This window comes from Schistosoma haematobium, chromosome ZW (assembly GCF_000699445.3).
Source record: "Schistosoma haematobium chromosome ZW, whole genome shotgun sequence".
Classification (NCBI taxonomy): Eukaryota; Metazoa; Platyhelminthes; class Trematoda; order Strigeidida; family Schistosomatidae; genus Schistosoma; species Schistosoma haematobium.
In genome coordinates, this window is record NC_067195.1 from 20055791 (window position 1) to 20075413 (window position 19623).

Here is a 19623-nt window from a genome sequence, read left to right on the forward strand (position 1 = left end):
TGCATGATTCAAGTAAATTAGTCGATGGTTTACATCATCAATAATAACCCTCAATCGAGTACTACACAAATAACCACGTTGTATTTTGCTCGATCAGAGTAATAATTCGAAGGCATGAGTTCAAATACTGCTAACTCACGAATATCCTCAACATTCATAGACATAAAGTAATCCAATCCCAACTACTTTCACTTTGACAATAGACAGACTCTTGTCTGATGTTTAACTGAAGCAATCCGGCTTAATTGAAAACAGTGACGTTATTAATACCAAATGTAAGATTTCATTATCGGTAACTAATCACTGTGTGCCAGGTAAATTGTTTAGATTCAATTTAATTACCTAGTAAATTCAGTATTATTTATTTTATAACTGTGAAACAAACTGTTATCCAGTAGATAGACAAATCTATTTTTCTGCTAATGTTTATCGTATATGTTTGAGACAAATTATTTTTGGATTTCAACTGATTGATCAGTATACAAAATAAACAGGTGAACATACATATTCTAAACTCATTGTAATGAAACTTATGGATAGAACAACGTATGATTTAGTAAAGTTTATTAAGAATCCGTTTCATCAAAATTATATTTGGGTATTTGCCAAAGTACAGTCAACTGTAAAAATTGATATACACTAAGAGAATGTTTATTTCTATTTTTTCATCCACAATAATTTTCGTATTGGTTGACATAAAACAAACAAACATCTACATTCCCTGTTAAATACAACTTTTCCTTATTATTTGAATGCGTAATGATAAAATCATATAACATTAGCATATATATATAAAAGATTTACTTGTCTACAGTGTTTATCGAATGTTTTGCTACGTATGGAGAAAAATAAACTTATGTATGTGGTGAACAAACAATTGAAAATGTACATTGAATAAGAATATCTCTCTCAGAAGATGAAGAAAGAATATAGGAAACAAAACCGGCTATAATAATAAATTCCTCTTTTTCACATCCACATACAAAATAACTATGTTTGAATGCGTAAAGTATGAAAATAGTGTGACATTATCTGTGAATCTAAATACTAATAAAGTTCCACAAAAATAATAATAGTAAGGATGACAACAATATTAATATACCAATAAGAAGAATGATATTAACAGCTGTAACGATTATTATAATTGCTAATAGTAATAATCAAAGCAGCTGTATTGGTTGCGATTGTATTAATAATAAGCCGTAACCAATAGAAAGATTTGAGTCATGAAAGCACCATTTGTCCCTCACTGAATTGACATTCACTGATAATAATAAGTTACACCATTATGTCTAGTGTTTATAGAAGTTTAATGAAGAGATAGAAGATACAAAGTAAAGTATACAAACAGGCTGAGATTAATATAAGGAAAGTAAAGATGTAAATAACAACAGAAACAAAACGATAGGTGTTTTCAGAAGAGAGAATGCCAATACGAAGCACACTTACAATGGAGCGAAAAGAGCTTGCAGTTGAGTAATGATATTCGTAAACAATACTCTATTTCTGAGTGGAATGTAAAGTTCTTTGTGTATGTGTATTTGATTTTCGTTTAAAAAGAAAGTAACTGTAATTTGAACTTCTATAAGCAGAGTAAAATGCTATAATTATTTTGTTGAATAAAATAAAGAATAATCTTTATGACTAATGCACTTTTTTGAATTGGTGTACAACACATAAAACTGTCGGATTCAAACAAAAATGGATGAACAGATAGTTAATTAACAAATTTGTGTATAAATTTTAACGAATAAAAATCAAACCAGCCATTATGGACTGTATTGATAAGTGAAACCAATGTTTATTTCGAAAAAAAAAATAATAATAGCAGTAGATTTCAAAAGTAATCTCAAAGAAAAAGACAGGACCAAGTCTGAAATAAACATTCAAAACATCTAAGATACAATCCAACGAGAAAAGAGAGGAAACAAAATATAACGAATTAGTTGAAAAAAAGACTATTAATAAAATCTGAGCAAGATAATATTACATCGTCTTTTAAGGTAGTGGTCATTGTGATGAATCATAGAAAAACCATTATTATTATTATTATTATTATTATTATTATTATTATTATTAGTAGTAGTAGTAGTAGTAGTAGTAGTAGTAGTAGTAATAGTAGCATTATCGTTGTTACGTTTGAGCTTCTAATACAATTTCAGAACAATTTTGTTGTAAACGACGTAATCGGCGAGCACGCCTTCTTCGAAAATGCTGTATAATAATAGGAACAACTGAAAATGCTGCCAAAACCATACCCAAACCAGAAATAATGAAGGCTGGATCATGTGACTGAGTTAGATCAATTATATAACCTGATAGTACAGGAAAAGAAAAATAGTAAATGAAAGGAAACAAGTCACTATTCAAGCATTTTGCATTATCATTCATAACCTCAATATTACTCGGTTGCATAGAACTAAACAAGCATAGTTGGGCTAAATCTTTCATCTCTAATGAATTCGTATATCAGAATCGATTACCCACAGGGTTGAGTTTGAATAAGTTCTTAACCACACATGAAAATAATGTTCTTATTTTTACCATAGTATAATAAACTTAATTAAGAATTTGTGTACTTCACTAAGCGACTAGTCATAAAATCAGTTAGAAGAATTTCACGAGTTTGAAAAACAAAATGCCGAAATAAAAACCCAATACTATTTGATTTTGCGAAATTTTTTAACAAATATTCATAAGCAAAATAGAAATTGGAAGCAACATTTTCATTTTGATTAGTTCAAGCTTTGAGAAAAAAACAAACACACTGAGTGATAATAGCTTTCTGTAAAGTTAACTAATTTCAGGCTCGACAACTAGATTAAGATTTATCCTACAGGTTTAGGTAATTAATGAAGAGAAAGAGAGATTATTGGAACAAGTGAAAAATTGTCAATTCAAACTAAAAACAAGAATTGGTTAGAAAGGTGTTATATAAAGAAGTGAACACCACGCAAATGAGCAATCAAAAACCATTAAACAGCGAAAAATAATAGAACACGATAAATCGGCAAGTTTTAATAGACAATTTTTTTATTAGCTCAGTGTAAAAACACAATTCCGAAAAAGGATGTGTACCACCTGGTGGAAGATGATTCAAAGCTTTACAAACTAGTAAAAATGCATATATAGTATTTACTAAGCATAAGTCATGAAAATTTTTAATTAAGCTTTTGTTAACTTAAACTGAAAAATAATTTTTGGACGTTTGTAGGATGGTCAGTGTGAATGTATCACCAACCATATCCTGAAATTCAAAGTTGAGAAATTATTGTACTTTGATAAATGAACAGTTAGCCAACGAGACTATCTGAACCTATTCTACTCCTTGTACCTGTTTGTGAAGTTAAAGTGACAATACATTACGTAAAACATTTCTAATGATAATAAACAACACTGTAGATATTCAGGACAGTATTTCACATAGTCCCTTAAGTAATAATCATATGACAGATTTAAGATACCTTTATCTACTGTGTTTATCATATCATATGAGGATTTTCCCAAACAAAAAAGAACCCTTGAGTTGAGTGAATTGGGGATGATATAAAGACATTTGAAACATTTACCGTTAACCACCTGCTACCAGTACACAATTAAGTACGATACGTGAAAACGATTAAAGAGGAGTTTATATTAATGACGTTATTCCACGCTTTTTAAATTATTATTTATTTAATCCGATCCACTAACTTCAACGATGCATTTAAAAATAAAATGTGATAATCAGACACATTAAACTTCACAAATTAATCACACAGAATCCAACTTACTGAAAAATAGTACAAAAGTGTTTACAACAATATTTAGCATTTACAAACAAAAAGTATTTTCACGTCGAATAAAAAAAATAATTGAACTTACACGAAACTTCTATCAACTTTTAAAACACAAGAGAAGTAACAGCATGTAAATTACTAACAGAAAAAAAATTAAGAGTACATACAATTAGCATTCTTTAATTAGTAGAAAAAAAATAAGCCAAATTTTTAATACTTTCAAGTAATACAGTTCAAACGTACATAAAAATGATGGTAATATATATCGTCAATATACATTTTAATTGAGTAAGATCTAATAGCAAATAATGTGAGAAGTATTACTACAATACGGTGTAATTCAGGTTTATAATATAGACTATGACAAATGTGTCCTGCAAAGTTCAAGAAGAAAAAAGATGAAGACAATATTTCAGAACATCTTCACACATCGTAGTTTTATTATCACACTAGTCTTTAACAGTCCGAATTGAAAAAAGCTATTATTGTGTTTACAGTCTTACTTGATAAGAAGCTCAGTGAGTAAAACTATACCATACTGACTAAATTGGCCGATCATATAGATAACTTATGAACACTTCCTTTAACAATCTACGATGCTGCTCATTTCTGTATCCACATAAATGAAAATCTAAGACAGAAAAAAGTTATTGTGCATTCTGATCGGCGTAATCTGAAAGCTAATTTTTGATTACCATCACCTTAACCAATTCACAATTCCTTTTTCCTATTTTTACTACAAATAAAGTGAACCTTTACTATATTATTTCAAAAATTTCATTGAAACGAATAAATGTGTTCAGGTCATCAGTCGTTTGCATGTGACTGCTTTATATACTCCCTCTCTCCCTCTTAAATTTCCCATACATGCTAATCACTAGGATAAGATTTCCTAACTGTACTTTTAACTGTTACCAAGTCGATAACTAATATATGTATCCATGTATACACACGGTTATAACTCGGTTAGTCGGTTGCCATAGTTACCCGTTTTCTTTATGTTTCCATCTTATTTAGTTGCTAAAACTGATTGCTTTTATTTTTTTAATTGCGAGTTCTGGTTTTCATTTTAGTCATTTATTTGCAATATTTATTTCTGTCTTGTGATGGGAGTAGGAAGTAGAAGAATAGAGAAATCACAATTAACATTATCTAAACGAAGGCTTGGGAATAGTTAAGAGAATTGTAATATAATTGTCTAACTGGTCTGTTACCTTGTTGTGTGTGCATATGATTGTTTAATTAATGAATTCATACACTCATTTGATAATACCATGAAAATAAGTCAAACTCAACTGTTATTATGATATGATGGAAAAGTTATGCGCGATTGCATTTATAGTCTTTTATTTTATTTTTAATAGAATTGCATGTAGACAAAGTGATAAAACTATTATTGTAGTAATACAATAGCTTATCTTTATCTCTGAAGTGGTTAGGACTGTAGAAGCTATAGATCACTGTAATACTTCACTCACTATAAATCCACAAATCCATCATGTTCTATTAAAGTATATGATGTAAAGTACTCATATTTAAGTCACATTTTCAATTTAGGAATCAACGATACTATCCAGCTACACTAGGCAAAATAAGTGTTCAGTGTATTCAGATCTGCGATTTATTGACTAAAAGTCAGGGGCTCGACTCACTAAACGATATCTTTTATATGAAGTGATTCCAACCCTGAATAATTTACTTGTGACTACAGCTACAGGCATTCAAGTTGTCAAAATCAAATCCTGCTTTTATCACTCATGAATATCATTAACTTGATGGCAAAATCTAGTTCCACAACTCCCTGTTTATCGTTTTTTAATTCGTACAGTCAAGTACAATCCATGATTTATAAACTTGCATAATAATAAATATACTGGATGTGACATGAACTTAATTTTGACGTTAGGGTTAAAGGCAAAGTTGTAAATTTTTATGAAACACATACACATTTTAGTAGAGTTGAATTGTGCCTAACTAGAAGTGGAATGCAATACGCGAGTTTCATCCTGTCTTTGGCTCGTCAGCTGGATGTAACTAAATTCCAGTGTTGACGCCCACACAGACTCGAACCCAATACATTTCGCTTCAAGGGCCAACGCGTTGTCCATTGAGGTATTGAATCCATGTAGCCACTGAATTTTTCAAAGAGTATGAACGTATTTTTAGCTTCACCAAATTCAATTAAAACTATATTGATATCAAGAAAATCAGATGTAATTCCATCAGATTCCTGAGACCAAGTCAATTGATTTTTCAAGGTAGCCAAAATCCCGGATCCAAAGGAAGCACTTGATAATTATTTTCTAAATACCCTAATAAAGCTCATTTGGAGCATTTTCCAAGCCCGCTAATGAGAAATTTGCTATCAAATAATAAATTTTAGAGAATACTTAACCCCAATCGAACAAAGAGGTATCAGGATGGTACAACGACGAACATGACTAGGTAGGTTGTTTATAGTACTTACGCTCATGGTTGTTTGTCGTTATTAAAATTTTCAATAATAAAATAACAAGAAAAACACTTGAAAAAGCAAATTGTTCAAATGAAATCTATTACCAACCAAGATATATATTGCTGAAAAATGAAAGAGAATCTGTCATAGATACAACTCACCAGTTTAGTCTGCAGATTTTAAGTCAATGAATTATATGTTTGAGTCACGTAGAATACTTTGTATTTGAGAAACATACATAGTTCACACATACATAATATAAATATATATCATGTTTCCATCTATCAAGCACAAGTTACTAACCACCAAAACGTAAGTGTTATTAAACGTAGCATGTAATTATCAAGAATTTGTAAGACAGGGTCTCTCCTTAGTTGATCAAAATATCATAACTTTAGGTCACAGGTAGGTACTGCGATCAATAATCATATTGCCAAACCGAAAAATGCCAACCGCTTAAGATAAGTATTTCATATGATTACTTAGCAACTAGTGAAGACCCTGGTAGTACAATCATTACTGAATATCGTCAAATAGGTGGTGTCAAAACAAATATGTTAAATAATGTGAGTAAATAATAATTAATAACTAAATACTGTTAGATATCACTTGGTGATTATATATATATATGGTTATAAATTAGTTATTCTGCTACCATAGTTACTCATATTCTTAATATTTACATTTTAGTTAGCTGCTGAAATTGGTTACTTATACTTTTTATTACGAATTTTGGTCTTCATTCCAGTCATCTACATAAAAATGCTGAGAAACGATAAGTTTCTTTGAGATCGAGAAAATGAATACTATACTGACAAATATACTCACTTACTTACACCTGTTACTCCTCGTCGAGTAGCATAGGTCGCCCAACTGACAGATATAAACATGTCTAACATTACACACTACTAGCTATCTAATACCCAGAGACAGTATAAAATATGGTTATCAGAAGACAAATACAATTCAGGGTCACTGTTTGATTAGCTCACTTTTTGAGGAACTATTTGTGTAGAGAGTGAAATTGACTATGGAACCTCGTAAATATCAAGTATAGCATTAAATGATTTTTTTGATCAAATCTATACGTAAATGTACACTTCCACTTTGCTTTTTTAATTATCATCCTTACTAGAGTTTCCGACAGAAAAACCTACCTTCTAACTCTGTTAGCATTTACAATGAGATAAAATGTTGTTACTAGTATTCTGTCGTGTGCACCACTGAATCAATCGCTTTCTTGATACCTTACATAAGACAGTCTCTTCAGTTTGTGATTTTACGGATCATATAATAGCTCTAATATAAACCACGGCAAAACAAATATGGCTAAGAATTTGCATATCATTTTTATGAATAAAAGTCTACAACTGAATTCAATGGCTGTATTTATTGTTAGAGTCAACATAATCAAAACTCGTTACCTAAGTTGGTTTTCTTTAATTATTTACGCAAATAATAATAAAGTCAAAAAACCATTCGTGATGGTTAAACAAGTGATCATTTGATGAGGTTAATAAAATAAAATGGATCTAATAAGATTATTGTTGTGAAAAATAAAGTTTCTTAAACAATCAAAAATGTGAATGAATGCATGTACGGATATTTTCAATTTCTATTTATCAATTAACATTACAACTGTGGATGATACACTTAGAATTATTGTCGCATGATCGACAAATTCAATCGGTCAACCAGGTATATAAACAAAATGAGACAAAGTACATCAATCTACCCGGTAATAAAAAAAAATATTTTTTTTCGGTAAAACATGTATACAATTTACAGATGTATGCGCTAAATTCCAGTCAATAATGTAACTAACTTCATTCAATTTATTAAAATAATAGTTAGTCAACACTTCAGAATATTCTACACTTTATAATAGTAGTAATGAATTGGATTCATTAACAGTGAGTGAAATACACAAACTGTTTAGTTAGTATCGTTAAAATGATACATGATTATCAATTTGCATTCATACATATGAAGTTTGAAAACACATATACAGCGACTGCCAGGGAAATTTTACTCACTTTCTTCTCTCAGTGGGGGTGTTGTTTACGAAATCGGGAGGATAAGAAGCGCATATCCGGAGCTTACACTAGGTTAATGGGTATGAAAGGCCCACCTAGGGGAGTTGGAAAATTAAGATTCCAAACCGGAGGCAAACATGGGTTCCAGGATCCTGAGGGAACAAATGGCATATGAATATATTCTTGGTCACCGGTTACCATGAAACCGGATCTTCTAACGTTGCTCCACTGTCCTGAGAATTAAAACTCTATGTCAAAGGCTCAGGGAGTGGTCCCCTAAGAAAACCGCTTGTTTCGATTTGGGCAACCAAGTAGTATCCTACCCCTCATACAAATTTCGTGTGGTGCATACATAATTTGATCCTCCTTTGTATCAATGTATATGGGTTGAAATAAATAACTACGTAGTTGAAAATGACTTCTGGATAACCAGAATACGATGTTCCTAATGAATTGATTTTCAAAAACACTAAAGGATGCTACATATTTTTTATCTATTCATATACTCATCAGAAGACTCTACAAATGAAATTAACCAAGTCCCCCAAGATTTAATGCAGAGACATTTAGCTTTCAAATTAATTAATCTTAGCTATACTAGGTAACATATTCAAATGTATTCGACAAAGAATTTACTTTTTTATTCAGATCAACGATGAAGAATATATAGACAACTTAATAGGAATCAAGAATTATCTAAGAATATCAGATAGTATCAAGAAACCTCAGGAAAAATGATAAGGTAATAGCCGTCAGATGAAGGTTTACAAGTTATGCTAATGAACACAGTTGATTGTATTACTAAAATGAAACTAATTTCACATGATTAAGAATTTAGATAAATGAAGATTTCATTGATTCTCCGGAAAAGCAAATCACTAATACACTCAAAAGACTTTTAAGGAAGAAGCTCATTGATAACGTAACTCACAATAATCAACGGCACCGACGGTTTCACCTTTATTACATATGCGGTCTACCAAAGATACATAAACATAATGTCTTCATTAGACTTATATTATCAATGATTACATCACCTTATATCAAGGTTGTACCCAGAATCGCACAAAGGTTGGAGCCGGTGTGTTAAAAATCAGCTACATATATCTTAATACATTTGACTTTCTTGTCAGACTGAATGATGTAAACAACCCTGATAACCTAATAGTCTTTTTTGTTTACCAAAGTGCCTCTGGTTGAAATTATAGAGATTATTTACCGACGTTTTGACCTCGAACTTCTGCCAGTATATTATTTGAAACAACTGTTATTACATGGATGAGGGGCGTCCAGTTCCCGTTTAACAGTGCCACATACCGTCAGATTGTAGAAACTGAAGTTCATTAAGTCCGGCCCTGGGATATAGTTTTGTGGGTAAGCTTGAAAGACCGAGCTTACGGAAGTAATTGATAAATCGATGTATTATTTGAAGTATTTAAAGGATAAGTTTATGGTAAGTAATAATCAACATGCAACCTACATATAGCCTTAACTTTCTGGAAACGAATATCTAGCTTACTATGGGACACAAAAAGGATGACAAGATCCAATCTTTTAGTATCAAAATGAAACAGTTTAAAGTTTGATTTACTGACAAAGAGTGTATTATATTTGAACCGGAGTAGCATTTGTTCAGTTCGTTACAAAACACACTGACCAAGACACTATTTTACAGAGAAGAAAAGATATTTACCAATACAAACTAGGATAGAAACTTATGAATGCTAAAAGGTCCCCGATAAACGAGAAGTATTCATAAAAATTTGTTAATAAATACAGTAAAACGGGGTATAAAAAGCTTAAAATAACTCCAGTCACCAGATAGCCCATTACTTTTTGACCTTGACTTTAAACGTGTTGATGCTCCAATTTCAACTAAGATATCCTGGACCCAAAATGATCGTTTTCTGTGAAACTACATACTCCCTAAAATAATCAGAGATCGACCAGTATGACTTTCATATTATTTCCAACTGTGTGTACGCATTTATGTGTATCTCACAAATAAGTTAGGCTGATAGATAAAAAAAGGACCTACCTTAATATACTCGCTTGAATGTTATGGAGTTTCAGGATCGCTGTTTCAAAATATTCATTCGAAGCATAGCATCAAGTACGTACCGTAATATTTTTCCAGGTGATTATTAAAAAACTAATCTTTAGTCTTGTTCAAGTTGCTGAACCCGTAACTACTGAACGCATAAAACTACGTGTTTTCAAAAAGAAATGTTTATTGCCTTTGAAAAATATCTCTTGTTTCGTTACATCACAGTAATTTTTTCAACTCTTTCTTCTTTCAACTACATGGTCTCTCAACCCTTTACTTGTTTATAACTATATTTTTTACTAAATGAGCTTAATTCATGTCATTCGTTACTGCTATTAACTTGTATTCAGTTATTTTACTGTGCAATCACTTAGTATTTTGTTAATATCATGTTTGATGTTGTAGTCTTCTTTTGAACAAGACATTTATTTGCAACTCATGATTCAACCTTTTATTTTATTTGCATTTTTGTTTTACCATGATGATTATATAGTCGTATTAAGTTCTAACCAACTTCATTTATATAAGTATGTGAATAGTTGGTTTTATCCAAAGAGTAACCTGTAATACAGTACACAAAAGCTAGCGGAAACCCAGATGTTTGGAATGAATCTTCCTCTAGCGCTCAGGTCAACAACGACAACTCAAGTCCAAATGTTGTGGTACGAAGAACTTGAGAGCGCTACACCGGAAACTTGATCACAAACTTATAAGATACAGAATAAAACAACAATGAGATTTTCCAGAGTCCTAGTCGGACATGTCTATCATCCGAGCTACATAAGGTGAGTACGTCGAAAGCGGTCGACTTGAACAGCACGTACAGCTTCGAAAATATCTGAGTAAAACATAGGAGTGAAAGGCAGGATTCGGAAAGTAACCATTTATTGACTCGTGTTTGGTAGGTAAAAACAAAATAAATTGCAGAGTTAAATATGGAAATTACACAAGAAAAAGCACAAAAAAAATGAACACATAGGAGAACAGGGATATATATTAGGTATTTATAGTATCATAGCTAACTTTTGTGAGCAGACGTTTATTAAGCAGGTCATTCATATTACTCATCGCAATTAGCTCTGCTTTGTGGTGTAGTAATGCAACCTGGGTAAGCAAGCCAAAGTAGGTTGTTGGGGCAAAATTTATTTTACCGGCATTTCGTACGGTTTGATATCTATTACGCTAGTCAACGAGTGAAATTCGAGGAGTGACAGGTATACACTTTGATATATTTTACATTTACATTCTTAAAATATCTTTCGGAGATGGATATGACAAAGACTTCTTTTTGGACTGTCGAAAAACTATTTGCTATACAACCGTGGAAGATTTAATTATTCGTCTAGCTAGAAGAGCATCTACATACTGAACAGAGCTGAAAGAGGGTTGGTCTGATCAAGTGACTTCGTAATGAAAGTTTTCCTAAAGATCTCTGCTATATCACGTAGGTTGATATAACCAATGAACCATGAAACAAGAAATAATGGTTGAAGTTACAGAAAAAATAAGTTATTACTGTAAAGAAGCTCTGTCACAAACGTCCTAAAGATTACTTGATCGATATGTTGCCAACTATTGCACTGACACTTAATTTTTCGGTATTAGAGATTCAGATGAGTTGAGATACATTCCAACCACTGTTGTTATATGGAAAACCTACTATCTGGTGATTCGACAAAAAACGCTTGTTACAAATACCTACGGAAGTAAAGTAGGACCTCTCTATTGATATTTTAAAAATTAGTATTATCTTGTATGGAACAAAGTTACAATGAATAAAAAATATTCCAGTAGTACAATATAAAAATAACAAATTGAAAACATACAACTAATAGACGTTCATTGGATAAAGTAACTGTAAGCAATCAGGAAATATCAACAGTGACTTTTACTACATCCGTTTGCTATAAAATCAATGAAACTGGTGATTTACAAAGGAAAAAAACTAATCATTGATCAGTAGGTAGAAATATTATTCTCTCTAACGTTCGTCTCATATATATATATATATATATATATATATATATATATATATATATATATATATATAGAGAGAGAGAGAGAGAGAGAGAGAGAGAGACTATGTTTACTTCTAAATGACTACGTAAAAAACATTTTAAATGGAAATGAATTACAATCTGCAGTTGTTTAGACAAGAGTTTTTGATAATATCAGTCGACCTTTATACCATTATAATGATTATTTTTTTATATTCCATAGGAGCTGATGGTTATTAAAACGTTTATTATATAAATCTTATGTAATTTGTAATTCAAATTAATTTCAACTTAGAAGTTCAAGTAATTCTAGGTCACATGTACACGGCAATAAGACATACTTTTCACGTGGAAGCTAGTGGTATTACACACTGGAACATACCGAAGAACGTTGAGTTGAGTTTGAACCCACAACTGAAGGTTTGAAAAGCACATGTTTTAACTATTACTCTAAAACTTGTATTAATTTGGGTTTTTGCTGCTATTTATGGTTAACTATATGCGTGTATACATTTATTTAAGTAACCCTAACAATGAACAGCTATATAGTAAAAATAAACGGTTTTAAGCAAATCTCACTATGAAATTAATCGATTTCAGCTTAAAATAATAAATATCAGACATTTTCTAAACGTACCAATCAGATTATCCTGAGTTTATCTTAACAGTTGTTTTGCTGAAAATGGTGCAGCCGGAAACATATATTCTATGAGGAAAGCTACAGTACTTAAGGAACTAACATTAAATGTGTTGGGAAGTACTTACTAAGTGGTTAACTGTTGCCTTGAAACGAACATCATAACATACTATTTTCATGAATATCTTTCAACATATTTACTGAAATATTTGGGTTCATAGAAAACTTATTTGGTTATTTAGACTGTTCAAAGGCGATATGTTTATCACTCAGCTTTGTATCAATCATACAATACTCACATGATAGACATCTAAAACTTGGTTAGAACCTTAAACTTCATTAATGGTCAGAATTATACTTAAAGTTCGTCCGCATATTTGGTTAATAAGGATTGATATTATACGAAGTTTGACGATTAATTTATTACTGATTTAGAATGAATGGGATAATATCAAACTCTTGATTATGAAAACATGGACAATCTGCTAAAAGGAATAATGAAAATGGCGAATAACAACAGTAAAAATCATCTTTTGTCAGTGAGATGTAGATAAGATGAAAAAGTATATTCTTACAGAAAAACAGTACTAAGACAGTGATTCCATGAATTGAATGATAATACTTCATTAAAAGTGAACCAACTTAGGATTTTTGACACCCAAATCGTTATACATCTTTCCATCCTAGTCACAGTTCAAGTAAGCTACAATGGACCAGTCAGATATTTGCTGTGGCAGTTTCTGCATACAAGAATGGTTATGAGATTCAGTAGCAAAGAATAGGGCAGAATACACTACTAATTTTTAACGATGAAATGTTTTATTGACTCACTATCCGGTCGCCCAAAGTGAAGGTGACCGAAAGTTGAACACCTTAGCCACTAAGCCAGCACGCCAGTGAAGCGTTAGTGATGTTTAGATTCTTCAACCTATAAGAACCCTGAAAATGTAGTGACTTTTCCGACTGTGTAAGATAATCGGGACTAGCATGATTTATCACTATAAACAAAGAAAGTGTAGGGGAAAACTAAACACATATTGTTTTTGGTTTTGGAGTTACGCGGTAGGTTTCACAATAACATAAAATGATGAGTAGTATAGATCAAAGACGTCAATTACTCCTAAAAAAATCCCCGAAAATATTTTAACAAAAATATATTAGTATTCGGCTATGGTGCCACATTTTTTCTACTAAACATATATGCAAATATGTGTGGGAAAATAGGACAAACACATCAATATATTAGATTAAGAGGTGAGACTATAGTTTATGGACGACCTTTGAGTGACGCTATAATGACCTTGAGTATGTCTACCTACTTACTAGGACTAAATAAGGGTTATAAAACAGTTTGAAGAATAAGGATTATAATTTACTCTTGATGGTTAGGGTTAGGAATTAGATTTAGGGTTTTCATCACGAACTGACATCGGCTATAATGCCAAGACTCTATTCAACCAAATGGGTGGATGAATTTCGCGCCAAAATCTAAGACTTGTTATCGTAAGTCTGATTGGTTCGTCCATAAATTATAGTCTCGCCGATTAAGATTACTTGACAGCTTCTTTAAGGTATCATCCCATAGGAAACAAACTATATCGCACAAAGCGTTACAACTGAAGTTCATTTCAAACAGCTCCATACTTACCAATAAGAGGCGGTCCCAAAATATTGGCGACACCCTGACAAAAAAAACAAATTCCAAGACCATTGGTAAGGCGATGGAGTCCAACAAATTCTACCAACAGAACAGTGCACAGAGCATCATTAGCGGCCAATCCCATACCAAACACGCCTAAATTTGAATGAAAACGAAGCATACTGTTAACTGTATAGAAAGTGCAGACAGGCGTAAACAGTGTAGAGCCAAATACAAGTGCTTGTCGATTCAAAATGCAGAAACACACCGGAGTACCCGAGGAAAGACACGCTATTGATTGTAATAATACTAATGACAGTGGGAAACTAGAGGGAAATTATTTAAAAGATGGATCCAACGTAAAGAAACCAAACTAATTTTAGGACTTGAAGAGAGATGAATCTGACCCATATCACTGAAAGCCTTCAATCATAAATTAAAATTACCTTGTGAATACTACTCACAATGTATGCATCTCCAAGGATGACTCAGACAAACAACCAATTACATCATAGCCAACACAATGGGTAGTAATAAGAGTAGCAGCGAAATGCACAGCATACTGCAGACCAATTCAGTTGACGAATATTCATAACTTTAACTGATTTATCAAACTTACTTCAATATACACACCTCTTATTTTAAACTTCTACCAAACACGAACAATATTTCAAAAACGATTACGACCGAACATATACATCCAATCCATATTTGTATTGATTGACAGTAGCCTATGGTATTCAACACTAGGCAGAAAATGCAAACAACCCAAACGTATTCTAAAATGAAAATTGACAAGAACTTTCAGGTTCTGTTTTCATTTTAGGCAAAACATTTGCCTAATGAGACCCCTTTACCTTGTTTATAAACCATCCAGTTTGAAAACTACTGTTAATAAACCTATATTTTGAATACTTCTGTTAGAATGGAAAGCCATACTGACAAGTGTAAGAGCCTAGTTCAAATATTCATCAAGATGAAATACTCGAAATTCAATATTAGGTCTATGAACACCTAAATGAAATCTGCAGGAGCTCTTGTACGATCAGTTAGTTATGTACAACCTGATCCATAAAACAAAACCAATTCAAGTAACTAAAAAGCTAGTCAACATACAGAATGAAAACAATTTCATATAATTTTCCAACTACTGCATTATATTCAGGGTTGATCCTTGAAGATATTTAATTTCACTTAGAGACGTTTACAAATAGTGAACGTATTAATTTCCTCAAAGTCATAAGTTAGAGCTGCTACTTAATTAATATAGTCGCCCCTTATACTATGAGCGTACGCTTTAGACACTGCTGGGATATCAAACAGATATATAATACAGTCTAAAAATAATGGTCTCTTACATTTTGAATATCTTGCATAAGGTAATATGATGACATAAACATTAGGACACTTGACAATACAATTATAATCGGCAACTCTAAGGAATTACTGCCACACACAAATTAATGGACCTGAATGGAAGTCAACTAGAAAACGTTACTGGAGTGAATTAAAAATGTATGCCAATATCGTACAGTTACAAAACATATTCTACAGTATTTGGAGATAGACAAATACACTTATTTAGGCCAGTAAAGTTTTCTTTAGTTGCACCTTCGTTTGCTAACAAAGATTAACATCTACAGTAATTAAACGCACTCCAACAGTTAAGATGTGGCATTGGTGTTATTCAAAATGTCTTCAATAAATAATTGATATAGTTAGTAGATGAGTCAACGAACATATATTCGGTTAAATAGTTGGACCTGTTTTGTCTCTTTAAAACAATTACATCTGGTAGTAAGTGAGTGTTACACTACAGTTTAATATTAAGTGGAAACGATGGAAAACGAGAAAATACTTACTAGAATAAACAGCCATGGACATAAACGTAGTAAGTAACGGCATCAAACACGTTGACACACCACATGCAAGAATCATGAAGAAATATAGAGTCAGAGAATCGACACCATCACGATCAGCCAAAAATCCAGCTAAAACCTCACCAACCATGTTAGCACCACCAAGAACAGAAAACAAAAGGGCTGCAAGTGTTTCACTAAGACCATAATTGATAGCACGCACACCCATAAAAAAATATGTAACATTGTACCAGAAGTAGAGTAAGAAATTTGAAACCATAAACAAAACGAAGGTAGGTCTTCTAAACAGTCGCAGATCAAAAAGACGGTGAAGAATATCATGTTTGTCGGCACACATTTCCGTACAGAAGTTACAACAATATATTCTCCTATCCTGACATTTTTCATCTCCATCCACCGACTTTAATCCTGACTTTTTATTCGCCAAACAACTACAATTGTACCTCAGCGAACATTGAGATGACACACCAGATTCACTAGAAGTGTCGGTTTTGTACACCCTTCTGAGATGATGAAGATCCGGCAGACTCACTGAACTCTGATGTGTAGAGCGATAATACTCAAGTAAACTAGATGAAGAACCTCGAAGAATGTTTTTCTGATTATAACTCTGCGAGGTATTATGTGTAAAATTGAGGGAACTGGTTTCACAGCAATCACCGCGCATATACGTCTGATTGTCTTGACAAAAATGATTTAAAACGCATGCTTCATCCTTCTTAGGACAAACAGTGTCTTCATGGTTATAATGAATAAAGTTCTTGAACGATTTAAGACTTCCGTTAGTATTGTAAATTTCACATTTATTATTTGCCTCATGGCTTTTATCTTGTACACCACAATCAAAATCCTCAATAGGAAATAAAGGTGAGAACGAAACTATATCGGACCTAACTTCCGGACATTGGAGCATGAAGCTACACACTTTCTTGTTCCCTGACACATTTCGAGATTTAAATGTGGATGCACCGTCTTTCCATACATCCTGATCCTGGGTTTGTAGCGCTTTCTTATTTAGTGGTTGTGATTTGGAGTGGATCGGGGGGATTTGGAGAATATCTTTAGATAAATTCGTCTTGTTTTCTAGAACTTTGAAACAACTAGTAGATGAAATCAACTTGTTATTGATTTCATTTGTTGAGTGTAAATAGCTCAATGTAACTCTGCGAGGAGCTAACATATGGTCACGTAGCAACTTTATACGACCAAGCACATCCTTATCCAAGTAGTCTGCACTTTCAAAAGGTGGTAAGCCCGACTCGCGAGCTAGGTGTTCCAACCAAGCAAGACGTTGTCTATGTCGTTTTTCGACGTCAGTTTCAACAGGACGCATCAGAGCACCACATACTATCATATTTAGGAAAAACCCAGACAGTATCATCATAGCCCCTCGCCACGTATAAATATTCAGTAGCATGTCTACCATTGGAGCAAATACAAGCGCACCGACACCTGTGCCTGCTATGGACAATCCAGTGGCAGTAGCTCGTCTGTTATCAAAATACATAGAAACAACAACAAGAGCTGATGTGATGCACAAACTTGCACCCAGACCAGATAAAATGCCAAACGAAAAGACCAGCGATATTATAGAATTAGTGAAGGCGCCAGCAAAACATCCTAGACCGCTTATCAGCCCACCAACCATGCACGTCACTCGACATCCAAAGCGATTAAGCAGAAACGAAGACAAAGGGGCAGCGAGTGCAGGAATACCATACGAAAATGACCCGATCCACGAAGTAGCACTCATTGAATCTTGGAATTCCTCAACGAGAGATTCAATAAAAACGCCAAACGATACTATTACACCGTCGGTTATCATGTGTACAAAAAACGTGGCGATTACAACAACCCAACCCCAACCTCCATCTGGAGGTTCTGGTAAGGACAGTTGACTTGGAGACAATGGAAGTCTCACACTACTGGATTCATCACTTAAATTCGACACAGAGATAGAAGACATTGTTGTCGACGAGCTTGAATCACCGCTGAGAGATGACAAAAAGTAAGGCATATACCTTGCAAACGTAGGAGAAACGAAATTGGATGTTGTCATACTTTTCAATGATTTAGATGTTGGTATAGTGGGTTCCGAGAGAGTACGTGACGACTTAACCAAACCAAACCCCTTCCTTCCCGATTGAAACTTATTTAAGAGACGTGTATCGAAGTCCCTATTTTCACTACATGGAACTAAGCCGAAAGCCGCCGACGGGAGAGAAACTGCTAATTTTTCTAAGGAATCCATTTGAGTGGTTTTAAAGGTGTTCGTCTTTTCTTTATCCATTGTCGAAAATGTTGGATCCTTATGTATATCAAATAAAATCTAATTTACCAAATATACCCAAACTTTAAACTGTATCAAATGAATATTGTTAGGTATGGGGGATAAAAATTCAATACAAGCTTGTAAAGAATATGTAAGTCATCCACGCAGACTAGTAACATATGTGACTATCCTTAAAACAGGGTGCCAATTGTTCATAGGATAGACAAGCGTCAGCAATGCTTGCAGATGTTCGCATCAAAATTGTACCTACACAAGTATTTGAAATATCATACGGCCGGCACAGGAGCGCACACATCAAATTTGCCTCAAATTCAATGAACAATATCTGTCTAGTGAGCTAGTTTAAATCAATAAATTTCATTGCCTCCGCTCCTTGGTGTAACGGTACAGTTATGGGTCTTCCTTACCATCCAGTATAAAAACTTAATCATTTAGCTTCATGAATCCTTGTAAATTTGATGGTGTATTTTGTCGAGTACGAATGAGTGAATTTCAGTCTTCAGTCTTCAGTAATAAGGATAGGAGGTCTATCGATCTTTGTTATTCATTGAGGTTTTTCACGCTGTGGAGTTCCAATATCATTTCGAATATATTAACAGAAGGTACTGATATTACGTGTTCCGGTAGAGAATTCCAGTAACTCAATACTCAACGCGTGAAACGAAAGTCTAGACGTAAAGGATTTGATCTCGTTTTTCGGACTTTCTTCGAATGCCCTTTCAACGGATCAGTTCAAGATGGAAGTAAAAGATAAGACGTGTTAGTACCAAGGTCACCGTTCAGTATACAACAAGCCAATATTAGATCACCTCGTATTCTACGGTAAGATAACAGAAGTTAAGGTGTCTCAGTCGGTCTTC

At 33.0% G+C, this 19623-nt stretch overlaps 1 protein-coding gene across 3 annotated transcripts; it reads right to left on the minus strand.

The window, feature by feature from the left end:
• Positions 1-384: 384 nt before the first annotated feature.
• MS3_00002969 (uncharacterized protein) lies at positions 385-19067 on the minus strand. Of its 3 annotated transcripts, none has more exons than XM_051210644.1 (3): positions 16453-19067; positions 14600-14746; positions 385-2315 (listed from the first exon to the last, which is right to left on the minus strand). In XM_051210644.1, the coding sequence occupies exons 1-3, from the start codon at positions 18758-18760 to the stop codon at positions 2134-2136; spliced, it is 2637 nt and encodes an 878-aa protein (XP_051070659.1). In that variant the 5' UTR covers positions 18761-19067; the 3' UTR covers positions 385-2133. The 3 variants fall into 3 exon arrangements, with proteins under 3 accessions (XP_051070659.1, XP_051070660.1, XP_051070661.1); XM_051210645.1 differs by having other exon boundaries at positions 385-5911; XM_051210646.1 differs by having other exon boundaries at positions 550-2315; positions 19014-19067.
• Between the last annotated feature and the right edge of the window lie 556 nt (positions 19068-19623).

Bases quoted from the DNA above. Each gene is read 5' to 3' on its own strand.
- MS3_00002969 (XM_051210644.1), bottom strand. From the start codon at position 18,760: ATGGATAAAGAAAAGACGAACACCTTTAAAACCACTCAAATGGATTCC. The intron at 14,747-16,452 runs GTAAGTATTTTC...ATTCAAATTTAG, and splicing joins GTCCATGGCTGTTTATTCTA to GCGTGTTTGGTATGGGATTG. The intron at 2,316-14,599 runs GTAAGTATGGAG...CTGTACTATCAG, and splicing joins TTTGGGACCGCCTCTTATTG to GTTATATAATTGATCTAACT.